The following is a 26,721-nucleotide window of genomic DNA, read 5'->3' as shown; positions in this document are numbered from 1 at the left end:
TTTAATAGCTTTAATGGAGTATGGAGTCTATTAATTTGGGTTTATTTCGGTTCAAAACACAATGATAGGCAAATGTATATTTGGGTAGATCTATATTAAATAAGATGGCTATACCTTTGTGCACGGAAATCCGTGCTTTGTGAAAGTATAAATTGAATTTATAATTAAAACAACATTTTTAGTGTAAAATATTATTGTTAGTAAATTTGGGCGATATTTGGGTATATTTTGGCAATATTTGGCTATTTTGTGCTGCCCACCTTAGGCTTCTTTTCAGGGTTTATTAATTCTATCAAAAATGAATGAAAGAAACCAATCAATATAATAGGTAAGTCGCCAAATACAGTAGTGGTTTAATTCCTGCATAAAGGATCTTCACGTTGCAAAAATATTACGCAGACCGCCTACAATAAAAAGCGTTTCTTTGTCATCAAAATAATATTTTTCATACATTTTTTATTAGAGGAAATGTCGTTGGCATTTGTACCGCCGCAGCAGAAGGGCCCAAAAGGTCCTCCTCCGAACCAAGCCAGTATACAAAAGGTGAACCATTTTCCGAACAGTTTATATTTTTTCAATTATTTGTATGATTGGTTCGTACTTGTACCAGCTCGTACCAAACTAGCAAGTCGCCACGGGTAAACTCTTATAAAAGCCTATTAGGATATAGATTGTTTAGTTTAATAATATAAATTAAAAAAAGTCTGATAGGACTTAATGTTTGAATTTTTTTTCTGCTTAGAAGACATAATCTTCCAATGACTATGTTGTTATTCACTTATTGTCTATATTGATAAATTAAGTTTTATCGTATAAGACTAAATAAGTACCTAATCTCACACCCAACCTATTCTCAAACCTTTCATTCATGTGCTGTTATTTTTTTACTAGAAGTGACTATGATGTCCGTAACTTGTGTGCATAAAAGCTTAGTTTCTGACAGACATGTCTGCTGATGCCAAATGAAAACAGTGCATAGGAATAAATATATACATTACATATTTTATTACTTTGCATAATTTGATACAAATTGCTATAACCTTTGTAAGTCCCGTAAATACACCATTAACTATTGGTGAAAATGAATATTAGAGATAAAAAAATCTTAAAAGCAGGTACCTGCAACGTGTAGGGTACTTCATTGTCATGTGACAGTCATATAACAATCACTTCATTGGATAAACTAAACAGTATAATTTTAGAGATACTTGAAGGGGTTTGAGATTAGGTTCTTACTTTTAAGAGGCCATGTCAGTTTTAAAAAATAGGGTTGTGCTTTTCCAAGATGGAAATAGAGCTTTTTAATTGATGAATTTCAGTCTACAGAAATGTTACATAAAGACAGGGCTATCGATTGACACGGGGATCCGGGTTTTGACTCGTGAAAATGGGGAAATGCACAAATTTGACACGTGATAAAATCTGCTCAAGAGTCAATTTGCCACATGGGATTTTCAGCTATGCAATAATAATTACCTTTAATCCACCCCTAATTACCTATCAAATCCTACTTATGTTCAAATCTCACTCATTAAAAATGTCAACAGGCAGTATAAGCCGTGTATAAAATGCTTTACACACGGCAATTGTTTATACCCTGTGCACTGAAGCGCACAATTCCGTGGCTGCAATTTGACAGTGCTAAAAATAGCTCTACACAACTGATAAGAATTACATACTTGAGGTGTCAATTATTGATTGCTTTTAAAAGTTTATAATACGTCTTTGATTTACTTGGAGTACCTGTGCATTTGTTATTTCTTTTTCCATTAAATATTCCAAGGTACATTTTGGTATTTAAAATTAATATGATATAGCATACCAGTAAAAATAAAAATTTTATATTTTATACATTTAATCAGAAAAGCTGCTGCTTATTTTATTCTTTCACAGAAAATCATTCTTTTTGTTTTATTTGGTTTTTTTAGGTGGAGGAGGGGGGGGGGGGGTATAGATTTTTTCTGTCAATTTAGACTTTGGAATCTCCAAAACTGACATCCAATACAGTCATTTTTGTAACATAAAGATGATTCATGTAGTCAAATGACACTAGAAAAAAATGATTTGACTCATGAATATTTTGGCCAAAGAGTCTTTGACTCGTAAAATTCTGACCCTACTGAGAGCCCTGATAAAGATTTAAGTATACATACGTAAAGAATTTTTATAAATATATATTTTTATTTATACTAAAAGACCTCTTGAATGGTAAGAGGTTTGAGAACTGGTTAGTCCACGATAGATTGAATTTTGTTGAAATTAATTTTATAATTATAAACACTTGCTTTTTTAACACCCAATGTCAAAACTCCAGTTTTTTTTGTATTTTTCCACAGGGTCATATGATACATGCATGTATTAAATGGGGCAGCCTACATGTATTTTATAAAGCATCACATGAACATCGGCAATGAGAGGCTCAGTTTTCCATGACTGAAGTAACTTTTCTGAAATGTTTATTCTACTATGTAATATGTTACATATTTTTTTCAGACATAAAACGGTGACATATTAAGGGTGTAACAGTTTACCGGTATACCAATATATTGCAATATTAAAAAATAAATTTCGTACCATGGTACGATTTTCAGAAAAACAGTATTTTATGTCAGACATATGCTATTAACTCTTGATGCAACTCCATGTCCAAATTCGTCATAATTTGTTACAAAATTAAGCATAAAGTAAAATATGCCCTCACTCTTTTTTCACTTGTTTCAACATCATTTCACATTTTTTTTTCAAATGGGAGGTTACTCTCTAACACATGACAAAACTGTCTAAACAGTAAACAGTATGGTCCGAAAACTGTTTTTCTTCGTTTTCATTGATGTCTGCATCAAATTTCAAATTACGGTGAACTCAGACAAAATTACTGTAAACATTGTTTTTAGCTTGACTATTTGCAGAATAATCGAGCTGATGCAGTCGCCCATTTGTCGGCATCGGCCTCCCTGTGGTTAAGTTTATGCATGTAAGCAAGGATCTCCATAACTACTGAAGGGAATGAATTGAAACTTCACACATCCCTTCTCTGTGATTATCAAACATAATTGGCACAAGTTCCATAACTCTGATTTGCTTTTTTGCATAATTATGTCCCTTTTTTGACTTAGAAATTCTTGGTTAAGTTTTTGCGTGTAAGCAAGTCTCTCCATAACTACTGAAGGGAATGGATTGAAACTTCACACACTTGTTTTCTGTGATTATCAAACATAATTGGCACAACCTTATACATGTTACTCTGATTTGCTTTTTTGCATAATTATGCCCCTTTTTCGACTTAGACATTCTTGGTTAAGTTTTTGCGTGTAAGCAAGTATCTCCATAACTACTGAAGGGAATGTATTGAAACTTCACACACTTGTTCTCTGAGATTATCTTACATGATTGGCACAACCCCATAAGTCCTGATTCGTTTCTTTTTTCAAAATTATGCCCCTTTTTCGACTTAGAAATTCTTGGTTAAGTTCTTGCGTGTAAGCTGGTATCTCCATAACTACTGCAGAGAATAGATTGAAACTTCACACCCTTTTTCTCTGTGATTATCTTACATGATTGACACAAGTCCCATAACTCTGATTTGCTTTTTTTGCATTATTATGCCCCTTTTTCGACTTAGAAATTATCCTTGATTAAGTTTTTGGGTGTAAGCTGGTATCTCCATAACTATTGAAGGGAATGGATTGAAACTTCACACACTTGTTCTCTGTGATTATCCTACATGATTGTCACAAGTCCCATAACTCTTGATTATTTTTTTTTCATTATTATGCCCCTTTTTCGGCTTAGAAATTCTTGGTAAAGGTTAATTGCTTGTAAGCTGGTATCTCCATAACTGCTGAAGGGTTTGTGCCTTTTTTTGGACAATTTTATGCATTCATTATGATAAAGCAGTGATTTACTTGATAAAACATCTTAATAACAAGCCTTTGTACCTTTTCGGACAATTTATGTATTTATATAGGTAAGCATTATTATACCCAATGAAACACCCTTTTTGACAACTTTTCGAATATTCGAGCATTACTGTCCTCGGACAGTTCTTGTTTTGTTTTGTTGAACTTGGTGAAAAACATTACATTTTCAGGGATCAAATTTTTTTTTAAAGCTGCTTGTTTTTTGGGCACAAATTTCAAAATTAATCTCCCCAATGCAATAGAACCCCGCCAATGCAATCAACCACTTGAAATTTTCATAATCAGTTTGTTTACACAAATTTAACGAGCCAAAACCGGAAACAAAACTTTGTTTAAGTTATGTATAAATAGCGCACTTTATAGAGCATTGTCTGGCACGTTCCAGTTACACCCGTATCCAATTAACAATGCATATGATAAAGTGTGCAATTTATACATCACCTTAAAACACAAGCTATGTTTATGGTTTTCCGTCATTATAAGTGAACAAACTGATTATGAGAATTCTAGCTTCCTATTACATTGGCAAGTTTTCGCTCATCCTATGGGACGAGCATTCTGCCATTTTGTACTTATCCTGCATCGATCTCTGCTTGAAAATACAAGTGGACGAGTGGAATTTTCGATCCCTGCATTTTGACACACACATACTGCAAAATATTGGGACTATGATTGTGGATAACAGAGATGACAATAATGCCATTAATGGTGTTGAATGATACAAGACAGTCAAGAGATATATTAAATATGTTCGTTCCAGGGATTTTTACTTTGTCAGTTGTCTACTCATTCTGTTGTAGATTCTATCCATAAATATGAGACAGTGGATGAGTTGAAATAAAGAACCACTAGGCCCTACTGAACAGTGCATAACACATACATAAATAATATTTAGAGACTCTGTTTATCAATGGAACATTTATTTCTTTTTGTTTGGGTTTTGTTAAACATATGCTAGCATGTTATTATGTTATTTCAAACGGTTTTAAAATTTGTGTTACATTTAGATGCTTGATGAAAATAGCCAGCTGATCCAGACCATATCAGAGTACCAGAGTAGAGGGAAAGCTTCAGAATGTGTTCAGTAAGTATATTTATTTCTATATATAGATGAGATTATCAACCTCACTTAATCATAACTGGGTGCTCTTAGACTGCTTTCTTTAAATCACTTAGTTACAGCATCATATCTCATCTCATGAACAACTAAAGATAATTGCCTTTGATTTCTTACAGATCATAATAACAGTCAGTGTACAAAGCCCATAACTCTAGCATGGATTTTGACAGAATTATGTCCCTTTGGGTTCTTTAAAAATTATTTGCTTTATTTTTGCTTGCAACATCATTCTTCAAAAAAAATCTGCATGCGACACCAATCTTCAAAAACTGTTAGTCACTTGAAACTTGTAATGTAACTCCTGAATAGTAATTGGAGGTAATTGTCTAAGGTCTATAACTCTTGACATAGATTTTGACCGAATAATCATAATAATGGCCCTTTGTGAACTTAGAAAATTAAATTCTTCATAAAATGTATTGCATGCAACATTATCTACAAAACTGCTGAAGGTATTGACTTAAAAATAAATACATGTCCTTGTGACCACTATTATATGCAAGGACATGACCACTATTATATGTCACTTTCTAAGGCCCATCACTCTGACATAGATTATAACTTATCATGGCCTTTTGTCAACTTAAATAATATTGGTTTATTTTTTTTTGTGTGCAATGTTACACATGTAACTCACTTCAGTCACTTGAAATTTTATTTTTGTTTTGAAATTTTAATTGTTAGTCACTTTTAAAACCTTTAACTCTCGCATGGACTTTGAATGAAATATGGCACTTTGTTAACATACAAAATTCTTTGGTCAGAATCGAAAATTCTTTCATCTTTTTTTTTTTTTAAATTCCTACATTTTCTGGGCTATTGTTTTACTATTAATTAAGTGTGCTGTCCAAATGACAGCTGTTATTTATACTATAGAAAATGTTAAATAAAACATTGATCTGTTGTCACTGAGTTTGCAAACTGATGTATATATTGCAATTTTCAAATATATAAAGATATAAAATGTCAGATCTATTAGTTTATATGTACATAGTTTTACTCTCTTTTTCTTTCAGATATCAGCAGATGTTGCACAGGAACCTTGTTTATCTAGCAACTCTTGCTGATGCTAATCAAAATGTCCAGTCACTGTTACCTGTAAGTATATGTCATAAAACTTTTTGGGAATCAGGAAGATCATTATTTGGTAGTGTTTTTATGCTACACAGGCTGCTCATTTGAAGTTACAATGTCATATTAGCTTAAATCAGCAAGCTAGATACATAATGATGGAAACCCTAGATGTTACTTACATTGTACATCTGATATAGAAGCAGGCTATTTATGTACTCTGATTCTAATTACTGTACAGCTTAAGTATATGGTATTATATGTACATCATAAACTCATGATTATTTTTCTATGCATTTTCATGTCCAATCAGGGCCGGCAAAATCAATTGTCCGAGTTGCCCGAGTCGTAAAATTGTAGGTCCGGGCAAGTAAAATTCTGCAGTTTACTTGTCCGTGGACAAGTAAATTTCGGCGGCTAAAAGAGGAATTCTGAAGAAAAAAATCTAGTTCTTTTCTAATAGATCTAAATAAGAAGGAAAAATCACACATTTAATACGAAAACTAGCATGTGAAGTGTGGTGTCATTCATGAGGGCATTCCGTGCATATTAGGGTGTTACTATTTTAAGTGTTTACATAAATAGCGACCAATCAGGCTTGGGGTTTTCCTTACGTCATGCAGTTACTGCATGCGCGCGGCAATTAACTAATTATTGAACGTATCAAGGTCACTATGTGGGGTACATGTTTGTTTTGGTTTATGACCGCCGACTTAGCTTCTGCAATAAAATATTTTCGGTAGCAACGGGAATTCTGCCATTAAATTGACTTGGAAGCTGTGGTCTTTTCAAGCGCATTTATTGTTTAGATAGCAGATACAGCATCAATCTCGCAACAATTGTCTTTGAAATACCGCTGTGTTGTATGAAAATTAAATACATTGTATAGCTTTTCCAGGTCATTTGGGAATATTTACGCTCACATCGGCAATTTGACTGCTTGAATTTATGTGGACAAAGTCATTTTATAATTTATTTTATGTAAAGATTTCTTGTGAAAATGCCTTTGTTTTTTGAATGTCTAATACTGGTGTTAATGTAAACATGTCAGTTTCATCGTCGCCGATGATAATGATGTCAAAATTTTCACAATTCATCTGCTGCAACCAAGGGTATATACGTATATGATATTACATTCTGTGGCAATCATAATTATATCGTTAAAAAAAGCCAGATGTCATCAATTTGACAAATCTAACTCAAGAGTACATATGATTTTTTAACAGGATTCAAATGAATATTATGTAGATGAATAGAATAAGGAGTGAATAAATAAGAAATGGTACCAGAGTGCAAAAAAATGAAGACAATACTTTAGAGCAATTTGGGTGCAAGGAAAACTGAAAAAGTACTGGCAAAAGACCAATGCTCCTTCCAGTAAAATATACACAATTTGTCCATCACTGTCATTCTAATTTAATCTACTGCCGTTAATATTTTATAAATATATTATATTACAATCATAATATATTATATTATTAAACATATGGCACAGAATGTTTAATAAAATTGAAAGAAAGTTCATAATCATATTGCTCTTCTTTATTGACATTTGCAGTAATTATTAAATATAAATACGGACAAGTGAACATTGAGTACGGACAAGTAAATTTCTTAGGTTACTTGTCCGTGGACAAGTACAATTTTCTGAGATTTTGCCGGCCCTGCCAATATAGATCAAATTTAGCTTATTGAGACAAGGAACAACAGAAATTTTTAAAGTTTGTACTACAGTCGACTGTCGTTATCTCGAAGTCATCGGGACCGTCCAAAAAATATCGAGATAACGAAATGTCGAGATAAACATATTAGGGTTTGAATAAGGCAGAAACTGATTTTTACAAAAGACATGTGTATACCTTATGCCAAATGAACTATGATATCCCCATGTCTTGTTTTCATAGGCCTAGGCAATATTTAACAAAGTAACAATAGCGGATGTTAACCAGTGAAAATACGGGTTTCTGTAATAAAAACACATAGTGAGGCTTACTCAGTAATACACAAATATAGTGAAAACATTGTTTTCAGGGTGGTTGATCCGGATATCCTCCCGGGTTATTTATTGGGTCTTTCTCGATGTTGTTCCACCGCTGATTGATTTAGTGGTGATGTTGTGAAACAATATTGCAACGATAGCGTTTCTATACTTTCACTATTTCATTTACATTTTAAAGTCATAATGAATTGATACAGTGTTCGAATATTTATAAAGAACGTAAAATTCATTCATTTTGGACATAAGTCAATCAACACCCTAAATAGATTAACTTTTATTATAACAGCTAAACATGTTACAAACATAATCATCATTACAACACGCGCTATTGAGCAATTATCGTCTAGTATGTGTTTTTCACACGTCTGAAGGGAACAGACGAAAGAAAACTATTACTCGAGATAAACAAAGGATAATAGTGTGAAAATAACTGTTGGGGCTGAAATTGTACATCGAGATACTGAAAATATCGAAATAAAAATATCGAGATAAACAAATATTTCCAATAAAGAAAAAGAAGGAAGAAAATCGGGACTTTCAAAATTTCATCGAGATAACAAAATATCGAGAAAAGGGATGTCGAGATAACGATAGTTGACTGTATTATAATGAATATCTTAAAACAAAAAGTGACTGTTCACTGGTTTAAACAACTCTACTGACTTGTGATTCAAACAAATATTTCAGGCACCTAATCAGAACACTCCGGGGCCTTCACCAAACCCCCAGATGAACCAGATGAGGTCACCGTCAAATATGCCTCCAAATCAGATGAATCAAGGTAAAATAATAAAAAATTAAAAAATATTTTATTATCAACCTACCTACCCTATCAAAATTGGTGTGGGTCAAGGGAGAAGGCCTGCCTTATTTTCTGTAGTGACAGTAAATTGAAGCCTTACAGCCAGCGAAAGGCTTAGATTAAATTTTACTGTAGTAATCTGTTGTCAGTAAAGATTTTGGTGTTAGAATGGTCATTTGATGTTTCAATTACTCTACTTGACAAGTTATTTTTAAAACAATCTTTAAGTTAGTGTGAGTATTGTTATATCAGATTTGCACAAATGATCTGTTTATAGTAAATTTAGGTGTTTGAAAAAGGTACAAGTAACTGAAAGAGAAAAACCAAATCAGTTTTGAAATAAAATCTGGCACTTAAGGTGTATAATTGTATGGTAACATGATTATTATTTGAACTTGGACAAAATGAAAAAAATAAGGCATTTCAGTTAAGAATTTCTATTTTGATAATTTGATAAAACGACAAAGTAAATTGTGTCATTAAGATATTAGGATAGTACCAGATATTTGTAGTACATTTTAAGTTTCTTGAGCAGTTCCTTAGAAATCTTTTTATTTTATTTCATATTTAATAAAGGGCGCATGAATCCAATGAATGTCCCTACGTCTCAGCAGTATTCCCCCATGGGAGCCCCACAGCAACAAGGTATGGCTAGTGGGGGCTACTCACAGGGGTCACAGCAACAATATGGGGATTGCTCGGGTCACGAGACTGGAATGAACCAAACGTCTTACAGTGAGTTACAGTGTGTCACCATACTTGTAGCTGGCTTGTTTGTCTTTGGTGATACAGTGCAATCTCTCTTAATAATATGAGGTGCCATGATAAAACCAACATAGTGCTTTTGCGACCAGCATGGATACAGACCTGTCTGCGCATCCGGGTCCATGCTGTTTACTTACAAACACTATTACAAGTAGAGAAACTGATAGCGAAAAGCATGGATCCTGATCAGACTGCGCAGATGCACAGGCTGGTCTGGATCCATGCTGTTCGCAAACGCACTATGTTGGTTTTGTTATCGCGCGGCTCATATGTGAATAATCTCTGTTAATAATACTTGAATGTCAAAGAGAAAATGACGTCTTTGCATTGTTGAAAAGTAACTATGTGCTTTCTAAAAATTGTATGGCAATAGATAGCATTATAAATATGTTGGTCCTTAAAGTATTTATGATTGTTATTTTTATATTTGGCCTCTCATTCTTGATTTCTAATTCACTTAGTTTTTTGTGTATATTTAATTATCACAATTATGAATTCTTTTCATAACATAACAATATATTAAATCAGTAACAATGTACTGTTGAAAAATTACCAATACTCTACTTTGTCACTTTAATGTTTTAAAAATTAACTATTACAAAAGTTTAGGCAATGTAGGTATATTCAATTTAAAGGGAAGCAACCTATTGAATCATTTAGTAAAGAATATATGTTAAAAAAAAATCCTACATGTTCTCAAAATTAGTAAATACTTCATTCAACAATGTGGTCTGTTGTAATTTATATTTTCTCTAAAAAATCACTTATTTTATAAACTGTTATGATACAAAAATTGATCACTTAACGGAGATTGCACTGTATTCTGCTCTATTGATATATTTACTGAACAATTAAATGTTCGAAGGTAGAGTTTTGTGATGTCACTTGTTTCAGAATTTTGTTTAATGTTCTCATAGTAAACTACTGGATAGTTATAAAAATATCCTCAGATGGTGCTCAAAAATAGTAGGTAATTACACCTAAAATTTGCAATGCTTAGAAACTATAATAACCCAGTTCCAAGCTATTATACCAATATATGTTTCATTGTTCACTTATTTTTTGCAAAAATTACATTAGTTCACCTTTGGCCCTTAGGTATCACTTGTATGACATTGTAGCATGTTTTCAAGACTTTTACAAAAGATTTGAGTCGTGCCATGACAAAACCAACATAATGCGTTTGCGACCAGCATGGATCCAGACCAGCCTGCCCATCCGCGCAGTCTGATCAGGATCCATGCTGTTCGCTTACCAACCCTATTACAAGTAGAGAAACTGATAGTAAACAGCATGGATCCTGATCACACTGCACGGATGCGCAGGCTGGTCTGGATCCATGCTGGTCACAAACCCATTATGTTGGTTTTGTTGTGACATGGCTCATTTGTAAGTCTGGTCCCTTGGATACAGGTTTTAGGGTATTGCTTAGCAGGAGACTGGGTGATACAATTCAACTTCACAATACATGCACTGCATGAAAAAAGTAAAGTAATAAAATAATCTGTAGTCACCATCAATTGCTGTAAATCACAATGTAAAAAGATCACTTTCCAGCATCAATGCTTGTGGTGTTTGAATTTGATTTTGCAACTATATTAATCATAAAAAAAATCTTTAAAAATCTATCCCTTATCATGATTAAGCAGTTATGAAAAATGTCCTTACAGTGTTATGACTTTGAGATGAGTCAAAAAAACATTTGTTTAAGTTGGAAATAAAGAACTTGTTTGATATTATATGACTTGTGATTATACCCCCACAAACGAAGTTTAGGGGGGTATATAGGAGTCAGCTTGTCGGTCGGTCGGTCGGTCGGTCGGTCGGTCCACATCATGGTTTCCGGACGATAACTAGAGTTTGGAATGAGGTATTGTAATCAAACTTGGTATATAGCAACCTTATGTGGAAACTCCGGTTGGTATTGCATTTGGACCCCCTGGGGTCAAGGTCAAGGTCAACGTTACTAAAAATAGAAAAATGGTTTCCGGACAATAACTAGATTTAGGAATGAGATATTGTTATCAAACTTTGCGTATAGCAAGCTTATATGAAGACCTGGGTTGGTATTGCATTTAGGCCCCCTGGGGTCAAGGTCAAGGTCATGGTTACTAAAAATAGAAAAATGGTTTCCGGACAATAACTTGAGTTAGGAATGAGATATTGTAATCAAAATTGGTGTATAGCAAGCTTATATGAAGACCTGGGTTGGTATTGTATTTGGACCCCCTGGGGTCAAGGTCAAGGTCACCGTTACTAAAAAAAAAAAAATGGTTTCCGGACAATAACTAGAGTTAGAAATGAGATATTGTTATCAAACTTGGTGTAAAGCAAGCTTATATGAAAACCACGGTTGGTATTGCATTTGGACCCCCTGGGGTCAAGGTCAAGGTCACCGTTACTAAAAATAGAAAAATGGTTTCCGGACAATAACTTTAGTTAGGAATGAAATATTGTAATCAAACTTGGTGTATAGCAAGCTTATATGAAGACCTGGGTTGGTATTGTTTTTGGACCCCCTGGGGTCAAGGTCAAGGTCACCGTTACTAAAAATAGAAAAATGGTTTCCGGACAATAACTAGAGTTAGGAATGAGATATTGTTATCAAACTTGGTGTATAGCAAGCTTATATGAAGACCTGGGTTGGTATTGCATTTGGACCCCCTGGGGTCAAGGTCAAGGTCACCATTCCTAAAAATAGAAAAATGGTTTCCGGACAATAACTAGAGTTAGGAATGAGATATTGTAATCAAACTTTGTGAAAAGCAAGCTTATTTGGAGACCCCAGTTGGGATTACAATTAATTGAAATATTTCTTTGTACACAGTTGATGGTTTGTGTTGAAATTTTTTTTCAGACTACTTATTTTTCAAAAAGTTGCTGGTGGGGGTATTAATCACCTTCAGTGATAGGTCTAGTTTCACTTATACATGTTTTAAAATGTTGAATTGTATATGCATGCATGAAATGCACATGGATATCTTTATAAATTCATATTTAGAAAGGTTAAGCTTCCTTAACCCTTTCACTGCCATTGGGACGGTTTATGCCTTCCCTGTTATTTTCGGCGTATTTGCCATATGGACGGCTTTAGCCATTTCTATAATAATAATAGTAATAATAATAAATCAATAATAATAATAATAAAAATAATAATCAATATAAAGAAAATTATACCATTGACAATAATTATTATTATACTCACAGATTTGGAAACACATATAATTATTATAATACTAATAATAAATAATAATAATTATATTAATTAATAATATAGTCATTTCTTAGAAAAGCCTCTGGCAAATAGGTGATCAATAAAACAATAACCCTCTGGCAGCGAAAGGGTTAATGTATAAACAAATTGCATAGAAATAGCTTTTGAAATTAAAAGTCTTTGCAAAACTTTAGAAAGAAAATATACAATTTATCATTTAATAAGCATGTGTTTTAATGCTGTAATGTTAGAACTAAGAAATTCTGTTTATGAAATTTAAATTCACCATATTTTTAGAAATGTGTGTCTTATGCAGGTTTGACTAAATACAGTAAAATAAATGCTTAATTGGGGATTTCCAGATATTTTAATTGCAGACCACTCATTATAGAATCATATCATAACATTGGGGTTCTTTCATTATATCATTTATTTAATTTTTAGCTCTGTGATCGCTTTTCGTCCGGCGTCCGGCCGTCGTCCGTAAACTTTTACTTTAAATGACATCTCCTCATAAACCACTAAGCCAATTTCATCCAAACTTCACAGGAATGTTCCTTTGGTGGTCACCTTTAAAAATTGTTCAAAGAATTAAATTCAATGCAGAACTCTGGTTGCCATGGCAACCGAAAGAAAAAACTTAAAAAATCTTCTTTTAAAAAACCCTAAGAGCTAGAGCTTAGATATTTGGCATGAAGCATCTTCTAATAAGTGTCTACCAAGTTTGTTCAAATAAAAGCCCTGGGGTCAAAATTGGCCCCGCCCCAGGGGGTCTTTGATTTTCCCTATATGCATATAGTAAAAACTTAAAAAATCTTCTTTTAAAGAACCCAAAGAGCTAGAGCTAAGATATTTAGCATGAAACATGTTCTAATGAGTGTCTACCAAGTTTGTTCAAATAAAAGCCCTGGGGTCAAAATTGGAACCGCCCCAGGGGGTCATTGATTTTCCCTATATGCATATAGTAAAAACTTAAAAAATCTTCTTTTAAAGAACTCAAAGAGCTAGAGCTAAGATCTTTAGCATGAAACATGTTCTAATGGGTGTCTATAAAATTTGTTCAAATAAAAGCCCTGGGGTCAAAATTGGCCCCGCCCCGGGGGTCATTGATTTTCCTTATATGTGTATAGTAAAAACTTAAAAAATCTTCTTTGAAAAAAAAAAATAGCTAGAGCTTAGATATTAAGCATGAAACATCTTCTAGTAAGTGTCTACCAAGTTTGTTCAAATAAAGCCCTGGGGTCAAAATTGGCCCGCCCCAGGGGGTCTTTGATTTTCCCTAAATGCATATAGTTAAAGCTTAAAAAATTTCTTTTAAAGAACCCAAAGAGCTAGAGCTAAGATATTTAGCATGAAACATGTTCTAATGGGTGTCTACCAAGTTTGTTCAAATAAAAGCCTAAGGGTCAAAATTGGCCCCGCCCCGGGGGTCATTGATTTTCCCTATATGCATATAGTAAAAACTTAAAAAATCTGCTTTTAAAGAACTCAAAGAGCTAGAGCTTAGATATTAAGCATGAAACATCTTCTAGTAAGTGTCTACCAAGTTTGTTCAAATAAAGCCCTGGGGTCAAAATTGGCCCGCCCCAGGGGGTCTTTGATTTTCCCTATATGCATATAGTTAAAACTTAAAAAATTTCTTTTAAAGAACCCAAAGAGCTAGAGCTAAGATATTTAGCATGAAACATGTTCTAATGGGTGTCTACCAAGTTTGTTCAAATAAAAGCCCTGGGGTCAAAATTGGCCCCGCCCCGGGGGTCATTGATTTTCCTTATATGTGTATAGCAAAAACTTAAAAAATCTTCTTTGAAAAAACCCGAATAGCTGGAGTTTAGATATTATGCATGAAACATCTTCTAGTGAGTGTCTACAAAGTTTGTTCAAATAAAAGCCCTGGGATCAAAATTGGCCCCGCCCCGGGTGTCATTGATTTTCCTTATATGTGTAAAGCAAAAACTTAAAAATCTTCTTTGAAAAAACCCAAATAGCTAGAGTTTAGATATTAAGCATGAAACATCTTCTAGTAAGGGTCTACAATGTTTGTTCAAATAAAAGCCCTGGGGTCAAAACTGGCCCGCCCCAGGGGTGTCATTGATTTTAACTATATGTGTATAGTAAAAACTTAAAAAATCTTCTTTTAAAAAAACCCAATGAGCTAGAGCTTAGATGATTAGCATGAAACATCCTCTTATTGGTGTCTACCAAGTTTGTTCAAATAAAAGCCCTTGGATTAAAATTGGCCCTGCCGGGGGGGAGGAGAAGAGGTGGGGGGGTAGATCGTTGTTTTTCATTATATGTGTGTAGTAAAAACTTAACATCAACATCTTCTAATGGGTGTCTTCCAAGTTTGTTCAAATAAAAGTCCTGGGGTTTAAACTGGCCCTGCTCCGGGTGCCTTTATACAGGTGAGCGACCTCAGGGCCATCATGGCCCTCTTGTTTAGTGTTTTATGGTTTGAACCTTGATGAAATGTTTAAGGAGAAAATGTGAGTGGGAAATTAAACTTTTTTCAGTTAAAAAGAAAATTTCAAGCAAGAGTGATGTTTAATCATTATCAACTACATGTGTAGTAGGAAATTAAGTAAACATAATCTTGCATCATAGTTATGAGGATAAGGATAAAGAAAATAGTAATTACTCTCCTTGTACTTTCATGTGTGTTATTTTTATATACAGGTCAATCCATGGGTAACCAAGGTCAGATGAATAACCCTTCATACAATCAGCAACCACCAGGGAATCAGAGTTTCCCCAATCAGCAGACTCCCATGCCACAGAGTCAGCCCAATCAAGGCATGATGCCACAGCAAAATCAGCCTATGATGTCACAGCCAGGAAGCCAGCCACCAATGTCTCAAAGCCAGCCTATGATGTCACAAAATCAGCAAACATCACAGCCAAATCAGGCCATGATGTCACAAAGTAATTCAACAATGTCACAAAATCAGACATCCATGTCACAAAGCCAGCCAATGTCAACTGGACAACCAATGATGTCACAAAGTCAGCCTATGATGTCACAAAATCAGCCAATAATGTCACAGAACCAGCCTATGATGTCACAAAATCAGCCAATGATGTCACAGAATCCACCTATGATGTCACAAAATCCCCCAATGATGTCACAGAATCAACCTATGATGTCACAGAATCAGCCAATGATGTCACAGAATCAGCAGATGATGTCACAGAATCAGCCAATGATGTCAGGCTCCCAAGGTGGCAACCAGATGATGGGATCTGGCCAGATGAGACAGCAAGGACAGCCTGGACAAGGGATGTTTAAGAGGCCTCAAATGCAAGGTAAACTATTTTGATAAAACTGGTGATAAAAATGTTAAAAAATATTGTGCAGTCTTCAATATACTAAATTGACAACTCTTAAGTTTCTTTAGGTTCCTAACAACTGAAGACTAATAATTATTTTATAACTAGTTGTATTAGCTCTTAGCACTCTGGGTAGGGAAATAATAGAAACTATATGAGGTTGATTGGCACCTGATCTCTTCAAACACCAATAATTCTGCAATGTTACCATACAGCCATATTGTATCTAGGAACAAATTTAAACAAAATAAAAAAGACAGTATATTTAAGTCGTTTATTCAAGCCATTATTTTAGTAGAATCAAGTTTCATTACATTCTTTTTATAGGTCCGCAGCCTTATAGTGGAGGCCCAGGTGGTAGTTATCCTAACCAAGGTCAATATGGTGGACAGGGTAACTACGGACCTGGAGGTCAAGGTCAAGGAGGTTTCCCACAAGGGCAAGGATATAATCAAACAGGGTCAAAAAACAGTAGGGTTTTAAAGAAACCCCTGGGCAACGGGGTTTTGGGCTACAATGGGCCCCCGGGAAAAGGGAAACCAAGGACCAATGCAAGGTTGGAACAAAAAATAAATAAGTTCCTAAGTTGAAGTCTTTTATAATGCTATTGTTTTCTGAAAGAGGTATACACAGAGTTAATGATAACCTTTGAAAACCTTGCATGAAATAGCTTAATATGTGACAGACCATGTTATTTAATTTTCTTCTTTTTTTTTTGCTTTCAGGTCCTATACAAGGAGGAGGTGGTCAGATGGGAGGACCCATTCAAGGGTCACAGGGTCAGCAAGGTCAGATGGGAGGTCAAGGTCAAATGATGCCACAAATGCAAGGATCTGGCATGATGGGTAATCAGATGCAAGGTCAAATGGGTAATATGGGTGGACCAATGCCAAATCCGGGGTCAATGGGAGGTCAGATGCCAAACCAGCCTATGGGAGGTCACATGCAAGGTCAACCAATGGGAGGACAGATGCAAAGCCAGCCCTCAGGAGGTCAAATGCCAAATCAGCCAACATCAGGCAATTAGACATGAAAATGTTGAAAACTGTTCAATTAGTTATAACTTCACTGTATCAGTGATTGTCAGTCAAAGTAAAGACTAATTTAGATATTTTTATAGTTATATATACTCACCTGATATATTGGGATCATTTCCTATATTCACTTTTGGGATGTTTACACACTTGATATTTCATTTGTTGTAATTTTCAGCAAATTTAATCATGGGAAGTTCAAATCCTGGGTGAAAAATTACCCAAGAGGTAAAGTCGAAGGATATTATGATATTGTAAAGAAAGAATTTTGATAGATTCTTAATGTATCTTGCATAAATCACGAAATAGAAAGAAATTAAGTCTTTACTTAAATTTAAATGAACAATAATCTTATATTTTTAAATATTTGCATTTTCACTTATTTTAAATATATTCATATGTATTTTAAATGAATTACAATATTATAGTTGTTGTCCTGAGAAAAAGAGTATGTTTCAAACGAGTGTTTGTACTGTTGTATGATTTAAATGGCATGCTAATATGGTTGAATCTCTTTCCAAAAAAATTTCATTATCCTTTCAAATCACATATTAAAGCAATAAATGATGGACACACAATATTGTGCTGTGAAAGATGACATCCATGGAAACTTTTGAGTTATTTATCAATCCACTGAATGTAGGTCAAAGTTTGAGTTATTTATCAATCCTTTTAGTCTAAATTAAGGTCAAAGTTTGAGTTATTTATCAATCCACTGAATGTAGGGTAACATATATTTTTTCAACATCTATCTCTGTATATGTTAGACTATTTGATATACATGTAGTTCAATAAGCATGCCTTTGTTGCATTTTGTTGTATAACATTTAATACCACCTGATACTGGAATATTTTACAAGTGCTGGTGTCCTTGGCCATAAAATCTCAGCTGTTTGAACAATGGCAATAAGCCACATTGTCAGCTTTTAATAAACCATTGTGTGTTCATTTTATTTTGTTGTTGAAAAAGTTTTTGTTCTTTGTTGTTCAAGATAAATGCCTGTAATTTATCATGGTTATGAAAGTTATTAGTTAAAGTTACACTAAATAAATATGTAAAAATATTTTGCCGGCGGTCTAAAAACCAAGCATTCTACAGATTCATTAACCTTTTTAACAGTCTTGTTGTAAATCTCATCAAATATTGTTCATAAATAAGGATTTTAAACGGAAAACCCCACGGTAACACTAAAGTTCGTATACGAATTTTAACATGCAAATTAAGATTATAATCAGCTCGTATATGCGTTACGTCACAATGTTATAACTGCTATCCGGAACACAACAAATATGAGATTTTCTTGTGCAAACACATTTTTACCATTTAACTTCACGGTGCACTAGGCCCGAGGTTCAGTAAAAAGTAATCATCTCATAAAAAAAGATTAAATTTGTATGAAAACATCCGTTACAATGCAGAAATATACAATTAAATTAGGACGGCTACTTATAGTCATGTTTGTTGATTTAATATTGATGTACGGATGATCAGAAGGCGGAGTTTCTCATGCAAACAAATATTGTACTTCCGATTTCGCCACAATGAGGTTGTCCATTTTTTATGCTTATAAAACACATTTTGGTTGTCTGGACACCAAAATAAGATCTGGAGTCGATATGAAACCCAATTTATCAATGAAATGTCGCTATTTCTGTTTTTATGAAATTTATTTAATGTAACTTTAATATATTACCAATCATGTCTATGTCAGAGATTTCTTTCAATTTAAACGCAACACTTTTCATTTTAGAATAGTGTTTTGTGTATATCTTAAAGTATTTTGGTTTGGTGTCAAAGTTGGAAAGAATTATGATGCTCCCCTAATAGTTAATACAAAATGTGGTTGCAAATGTTTAAAATTTTAAGACCTCATTTTTTCCAAGTACTTAAAGAATGGATGTAAGTAAGTTTAGAAATTATTTCTAATATAAAATTTTAAAAAAATGTAAACTAATTTAAAAATTGCAGCACTTTCATTATTCTTATGAAGGTGTGTGCTCTACATTTTATACTATTAATGATTTGTTTATAGTATGGCATTTTAATGTTACTGCAGACCTGACTTCTTATAAAAATACATTCTAAATACTATATATCATTAGCATTGTAAAGATTGTAGTATCATTATAAACTGTGCTTCTTCTTAAACTAGGTATAAAGTAGTGTCACAATAAATTTTGTAAAGTAATGTGCTAGTGTTTTTATTACATGGTATCACTATACATTTAGTTCATTTTTACACTACGTTTGTATAACGCAAATGACGTCACATCAAAATACATGTGCTGCTGTGCAATACCATTTTACAACACAGGTATGTGATGAACTAGTGTATGTAATGTCTGAATATAACTGAAACCTCTGTATTCCCAGGCTTGACAGTATTTTAAAACAAGGTATGATCTTAAGGCATGCTTTTGTAAATCAAAAAGGGTCCATCTGAATTCACAATCAATTTATTGTAAAATAATAACAGCTTGTTTGATTTCTTGAAACCAATAAAGTTTTACTGAATAAAAACTTACCTATACATGTATTAGAACACATCATACCTAAGAAAAGAATAGGAAGAGTACTAAAATACAACAGTATGTTTACCTGTCATGACATTAATACAGCATAGGTGTTTGGCACTGTTAATTGGTCACTTACTCCAACCCCTTCTGTAACCCGAACTTTTCCCAAAGAGCCTTACCTCTTAACTGCAGTACTTTTTAGCTTGACTATTCGATAAGAATAAGTAGAGCTATTGTAGTCACCCGAGCGTCGGCGTCGGCGTAACCACTTATGTTAAAGTTTTTGTAATACCTCAAATATTTTCAAAGTCCATTGACATATGGCTTTGAAACTTTGCACACTTGTTCACCATCATGACCCCAACCTGTAGACAGGAGGAGGTAACTGTATCAAGCATTTTGACAGAATTATGCCCCTTTTTCGACTAAGAATTTATGTTAAAGTTTTTGTAATAGTTCAAATATTTTCAAAGTCCATAGACATATGGCTTTGAAACTTTGCACACTTGTTCACCATCATGACCCCAACCTGTAGACAGGAGGAGGTAACTCTATCAAGCATTTTGACAGAATTATGCCCTTTTTTCGACTTAGAATTTACGTTAAAGTTTTTGTAATAGTTCAAATATTTTCAAAGTCCATTGACATATGGCTTTGAAACTTTGCACACTTGTTCACCATCATGACCCAAACCTGTAAACAGGAGGAGGTAACTGTATCAAGCATTTTTTTTTACTATCAAGCACTAAGAATAGTCGAGCGTTGCTGTCCTACCGACAGCTCTTGTTCATGTAACATTTGCTTATATATATTAATAATAAACACATGTTACATGAAAAGGACTGCATTTTATATTGTTTGGAAAAGATTAGGGTTATCTATAGACAGGGTCGGGGGTAGTGACCAATCAACACGCCGAACCCCTGTGATACAGAGGTACAGACATAATCTAGTATTCAGCAGCAGTTTCAGGCTTACGAGATAGGATTGATATAAATCCTACAAATTATATAGATTGATGAAGGTCAGCAGCATTTTCCCTTTGTCTCAGAGTGAGAAAAATGTGACTTGAATCAGGTCCTTCTGAATACATAGCTCTACCTTCTAAGCTGTTCGACTGCTTACACATTTATTTTCCCCAAATTAGTAAACGGTTTAATACCGCTAAAAATTTCTCCACTATATTAAAATTTGTCCTCGAACTTCTTCTGGTAACAAAGAACAAAGTGACATTGAACTTGGAGCCTTATACCATCATGACCTCCACCCTGGCCATCAAATTTCACAGATACACTTGAATGCGAGTTCACACTTGACTAAGTGGGATATGGCGTATGAAGAGGAACCTGTAATATGATCCCGTTGGCACACAACTACAGAAAAAATAGAATTCAGAGTGTTGTTTTTAAGGTTCTATTTCCTTGTGCACATACATTAAGGTTACCGTATGAAGTAAATAAGAGCACCGTCAATGTGTTTTAGGTAAAACGAAGTGATAAGTATGTGATTGTAAAATATGATGAATAATGGAATGGAGAAATAGGGGAGTGACAACAGATTATGGGAGTGGATTATAGAGTATGGTCATGAAATCAGAGTGTTCCAGAAAACAAGAAAATGTCCGTATGACACTTCCTTGAATGATGATTTGTCTACATTGATAAACTGTGTTGGAGTTAATTTTTGTGTATATATAGGAATATAGTCTATATAAAGTTAAGTTTATATGTATATATAGGAAAGGTATTTCAAAGCTATTTATAGATTATATAATAAACCTTTTTATCACATAAACCACTTCGAAGGAGTTTTATAAAACCATTTATTTTAATAAAAATGATATCACACTAGTGTTATAACACTTGGACGTGACATCATTTGCGTTACTGTATATACATATATATAGCATAAAAGCGCGCTAATGGTCAGAGTATCGCATTGTAACATGGCCAGCGATCGGCTGAAAAAAGTGCAGGGAGAACCGTATGATTCAATTGGACATGAGGTGATTGGATGAAAAATGGGGTATTTCTATGTATAAAACTGATTTAGAAAGCAACACAACATTGTTTTCTGAAGAAAATGAAATATTTCATGAGTCTCTATGATAATTTTTGACTTAGATATTTGCATTAATTTTATATAAAGTGTGCAGCAAAAAATTTCAATGAACTGGGGGGGGGGGGGGGTAATCCTCTTTGAAGTCATTTTGCAAAACATTTGGTTGGCTACCCCTGTATAACAGGAACACATTATGTGTCCGGCATTTCATTCTGCTAGAATAAATCACCTCTTTAGCATGAAAACCCAATTTTAGGTAGGATTTGGGGACCATTCTTAAAACCTTTCTTTTTCTAGAAATAGATTATTATATTCGTGTAGATTCAATACTAAATTTATTGAACTCCAGAGGCTCGGATAATATGATTTTATTCAACTTGTTCAATAAATTTAGTATTAAATCTTCACTCATTAAATATGCTCTATACGCTATAATTACACATACACAGTTTTGCTTATTTATCATATACCCGTGCTGCTTTTGCGTTTCCGTAAAAAACGGTATTGAATAAATTCTCGGTTTTAGGCCATTTCTTATCGTCTGTTTGAAATTGAATAGGACCGTCTGACCCGAAAGTACTCTTCAAAATAGAAAGTTGGTATCCAATCTAAACAATGCTTCCTAAATTGTTATATGTGAATATCTAGGTATAAGATCGTTATGTTTTGAAAAATTAATTTCGAAAAGTAAAATGTGTATCAAAAAATGAGACAGTACAAGCACTAAGAACGAAAAGTAATTGTATGGGATTTTTTTCGAATTTGCAACATGTTTTCGCGACATGTAAGCCCATGCAAATTTAGTTTTCACTTAATGATATTTGATTTTAATGGAGAAATACAACACAATTGCCCTATGTTAGACTTTTACAAAGGAAAACCCGTCGGAAAAATGTCTTATCATAAGCATTTCACATGACATAGAAAAACCATAACCTGGAAACGCCAAAAATAGCAAAATTAAAAATGTTGCAGACCAAGTAAGTTTCCAGTCAAATAAATAGTATGGGTCCGTAACAAGTAAGTTTCCAGTCAAATAAATAGTATGGGTCCGTAATCCTAGCTAAAAGTCCTACCCGTTTGTAAGTCATGAATGGCTAGCCTATATGCACTGTTGAAGATAGCCATACTGCAAAAAATAATTTTAACATATATTGTGGACAGTAACTTTTTCAATTTGAAAGTTTTAAACAATATTATCACTGTAATTTTTTACTTTACTGCAAATGATATGAAAAATATGCATACATGTATATATATTTTTTAGGACAGACATATCATTAAGATGGCAGCGTAAAAAAGAGCACAGCTACACTGTAATAATGACTGATCCAGCAAGTTGTAGCACAAGTATTGACTTGGGCACCATAACAACTGTAGTGTCATCACTTCAGAGAGTAGTGGGAGATTTTTATGGTCCACAGTGCACACAAACCCTGCTTACATCACAAACAGGTATCGCATGTTTTCATCATAATGTATTTTAGTGAAACATAAAAATAGCTTAAAATCAAAAACAAATATTTTTTTTCTATATATATTAACAGGTTAAATACAGTTTTTGTTAAAATTTTGAATAATTTTTCAAATATGTACTTACCTCTGTACAGGACAATACTGACTATCTAAAATGAATGTTTTGAAGCAGTTTTCTAATTAAAAAGTTACGGTGTACTTAAACACATTTAAAAGTTTACCAAATTCATATAAATCATTGTCAAAGTCTGTTCTATTTTCATATTATTCAGTGATCTCGTGATTTATTTATGGAAAGAAAATGCTAAAACAATTAATTTAACCAGTTGAGTTATCTTTGTGTTGAGGTTGTCTCCTATCCGTATGTGTTTTATGCAAAACATTACAGTAATTACATTGTAGTAATCTTTTTATGTTCATTTTCTTTCAATGCTTTAAACAGGGAAAATGATATTTCTACATATCTTGACATGTTACAGGTAATATCTAGTGATATTTACTACCTTATTCTTTCCTACCTTGTATTTTAGTCATATCTTTAAACTTTTTCAATATTTCAGGAAAGGCAGTGGTGACCAGCGATGGTTTATCTATAGTTGAAGCTTTACAAGCAGCTCATCCAATAACTGAGTTGGTTTTTAAATCCTTGAAAAGCTGCCATGCTGTTACATTAGATGGTTGTAAAACTTTCCTGATCTACCTCTCAAATTTTCTTGTCCATTTACATGATGAAATCAGTCGTGGTAGTTTCTGTCACTCGGGTATGAATATAGCAACTAATAAAGAGGCTGTGCAAAAACAAGGAATAGTTCTTGCAAGGAATTATGTAAGGCAGGTAAAACAAAATGTTCTTCCGCAGATTTGCCAGGCATTACAATTACATAGTCATGCCCTTTCTAGCAGCATGATACAGAAGATGGGGAGAGAAGCTATTATTAAATGTTTACTTTGGACTACATTAATGCCACATTATAGTCTGAAACTAAGCAATCACTTTGCCCAAGTCCTGGTTTTAAGTTTACCAGAGAAGTGTGAGAATAGGAAATTTAAAGATACCACCAATTTTCTTGTGGACAATTTTTTCGATGTAAATATCAAAGTTCCAAACCGACCATATGGAGATAGTACCCATATTGAGCCTATGTTACTTGATAGAGATTTTACTCTGAAACATGATAACCTGTTTACAGCAAGTCAGCTGTCAGTATTGATATTTAAAGGTAATATTGATGGTATTGAAAGTGATGATGATTCTCAAGAAACTATCCTTGTGAAAGAATCAGGACAAATTGTGAACCTTATACATGCAAGGAGGAAGATGGTGAATCAGTTTGCTCACAACTGTCAGTGTCAGAACATAGATCTTCTTATTTGTACCCAAGGAGTACCAAGGTATTCTTTGGATATTTTCAGACAGATGAATGTGTCTGTAATCGCTAATGTTTTAGAAAGAGATGCAGAAATACTTGAAATGCTGACAGGAAAACTTTCAATAAATACTGTTAAAGATACTGTAAATGAAAGTAACATAATTTCCCTAAATGGAATAAGTGAACTTATTATAGGTGGTAAAAAATATGTGCAGTTAAAATTGGACAATATAAGATACCCAATCAAACACCTTATCATATGTGCACCTACTATTGGATTATGCGATCAGTTAGCAATAAACCTTCAGAAAGGATTGAATGCTTTAAAAATGTGCCTGAATGCAGGAGAACTTGAAAATAAAATGTCATACATAAGAAATTCATCAAGTTCAGAACAAAATGAAAAAGAAAGTGTAGAGAATAGATCGACTGATATGACTAGAGAGAATTGTAATGACTTTTCTGACCAGGAAGTCAAGTCTGATCTAGAAATTGACAAGAAATCAGGCACTGATTATTCTTATAACAATTATGGAAATATGCAGCATCATAGTGGTCCACAAATCACTTCAGTGACAGAACAGTTTAACATTGTTGAAGGTGGTGGTGCTTTTGAAATTCTTTTTCACAAATTACTTCAGGACTTCACTACTTCTTGTACAGATCCAAACCTTTCTCTTATGTGTGAAATACTTGAGAAAACTATGATTTCATTGGTTAAGACATTATATGACAATACAAGCATCCAATCAGAAAGCTCAAGAGGGTTTCTTGTAATAAAGACTATTCTTCAGGTGAAAAGAAATGGAGATCTATGGGGTCTGAATAGAAGAGGCATTCCAGGTTGTATGTCTGAACAGGGAGTTATAGAACCGCTGATGAGTAAAATTCATGTTTTACACTGTGTGTTGAATTTGGTTGAGCAGTTACTGGGAATAGATCAAATTGTCAGTGTGAGGAAATTGGAGTGCACAAAGGATGATACTGAATAATTTTTTTTTAAATAAAAAATATATTGCAACATTACAATACAACTTTTTATATGTCCCTTAAATTGATAATTTGGGAGCTGGACAAGAACATTACACAAGTTCAGCAGGCAAAGGGTTAAAATACAGCACATCAATTCATTATTAAGATATTTTTTCTATGTAAATGTCTTTGAATTGCAGATTTTACAGTAACAACACATGTATGGTCTATACCTCAATAATGCTGATTAAATTTTGAAGTATTTTGACTTTCATTTCCTCATCATAATATTTACAATTATGCTGAGTTACATGTCAACAGTTGTAAAATTATAATAGTTCAAAATTAAAGGACAAGAGACAGAATGATGATATCACTTCAATATTCCCCCTATCCTCTCTATTATCAGGGATTGTTAATTTGTAATACAGCCAACATAATGATTGTATGCCTTGCTATTGAATGAAGTAACATGATGAAAAAAATATATATCTATCATGATATACATTAATTTAATTATAATAATATATCTTACTGTCTTAAGATATATACAACATTGAAAATGTTAACAGAAATTTTAATTATTAGAACTCCGCAAGGCGGATGTGTGGCCTTGTGAATAGTATAGCTGTCACTTAGCCTAGTTTTCAAGTCAATAGCTTTTATTGTTTAGGAGAAATGGCCCGGACAAAAAGAAAGAGAAAATTAACAAAGGGCAATTACTAAAAAAAAGAAGTGCAGAGTACCGGTTCTTTTGCACTGCACTATTTCTTAACGAGATCTATCATCCTATGAAGTTTCAAGTCCATAGCTTTTTATAGTTACTGAGAATTGGCCCAGACAAAATTAAAGTATGAAAATCAAAAAATGGGCAATACCTCAAAAATTAAGAAATGCAGAGTACCTGTTCTTGTGCACTGCACTTTCTCTCTTAATGAGATCTATCATCCTATGAAGTTTCAAGTGCATAGCTTTTATAGTTTAGGAGAAATGAAAAGAGCAATAACTCAAAAATTAAGAAGTGCAGAGTAAAGATTTTTTACTTCTATGGGAAATTGAAAGAAGCATGCATA

The 26,721-nt window shown here is 33.5% G+C and overlaps 3 protein-coding genes across 3 annotated transcripts; all 3 read left to right on the top strand.

The window, feature by feature from the left end:
• Positions 1–391: 391 nt before the first annotated feature.
• LOC132743103 (protein SSXT-like) lies at positions 392–16,682 on the top strand (the record flags this gene model as incomplete). Its single annotated transcript, XM_060731616.1, has 7 exons — positions 392–543; positions 4,928–5,004; positions 6,057–6,138; positions 8,798–8,891; positions 9,489–9,647; positions 15,568–16,194; positions 16,546–16,682. Coding segments are annotated over exons 1-7 (1,251 nt in total), but the record flags the coding sequence as incomplete, so codon positions are not given.
• A 72-nt stretch (positions 16,683–16,754) lies between these two features.
• LOC132743102 (uncharacterized) lies at positions 16,755–17,850 on the top strand. Its single transcript, XM_060731615.1, has 2 exons — positions 16,755–16,774; positions 16,944–17,850. The coding sequence occupies exons 1-2, from the start codon at positions 16,768–16,770 to the stop codon at positions 17,243–17,245; spliced, it is 309 nt and encodes a 102-aa protein (XP_060587598.1). The 5' UTR covers positions 16,755–16,767; the 3' UTR covers positions 17,246–17,850.
• A 4,554-nt stretch (positions 17,851–22,404) lies between these two features.
• Positions 22,405–26,013, top strand: LOC132743101 (Bardet-Biedl syndrome 10 protein-like). Its single transcript, XM_060731614.1, has 3 exons — positions 22,405–22,478; positions 23,098–23,285; positions 23,867–26,013. Exons 2-3 carry the CDS (start codon positions 23,153–23,155, stop codon positions 25,666–25,668), a joined length of 1,935 nt encoding a protein of 644 aa, XP_060587597.1. The 5' UTR covers positions 22,405–22,478; positions 23,098–23,152; the 3' UTR covers positions 25,669–26,013.
• Positions 26,014–26,721: the final 708 nt, after the last annotated feature.

This window comes from Ruditapes philippinarum, unplaced genomic scaffold, assembly GCF_026571515.1.
Source record: "Ruditapes philippinarum isolate M1 unplaced genomic scaffold, ASM2657151v2 ctg1829_1_1_1_1, whole genome shotgun sequence".
Lineage (NCBI taxonomy): Eukaryota > Metazoa > Mollusca > Bivalvia > Venerida > Veneridae > Ruditapes > Ruditapes philippinarum.
This window is presented reverse-complemented; position numbering and strand designations above follow the sequence as displayed.

Bases quoted from the DNA above. Each gene is read 5' to 3' on its own strand.
- LOC132743101 (XM_060731614.1), top strand. From the start codon at position 23,153: ATGACTGATCCAGCAAGTTGTAGCACAAGTATTGACTTGGGCACCATA. The intron at 23,286-23,866 runs GTATCGCATGTT...TCAATATTTCAG, and splicing joins CCTGCTTACATCACAAACAG to GAAAGGCAGTGGTGACCAGC.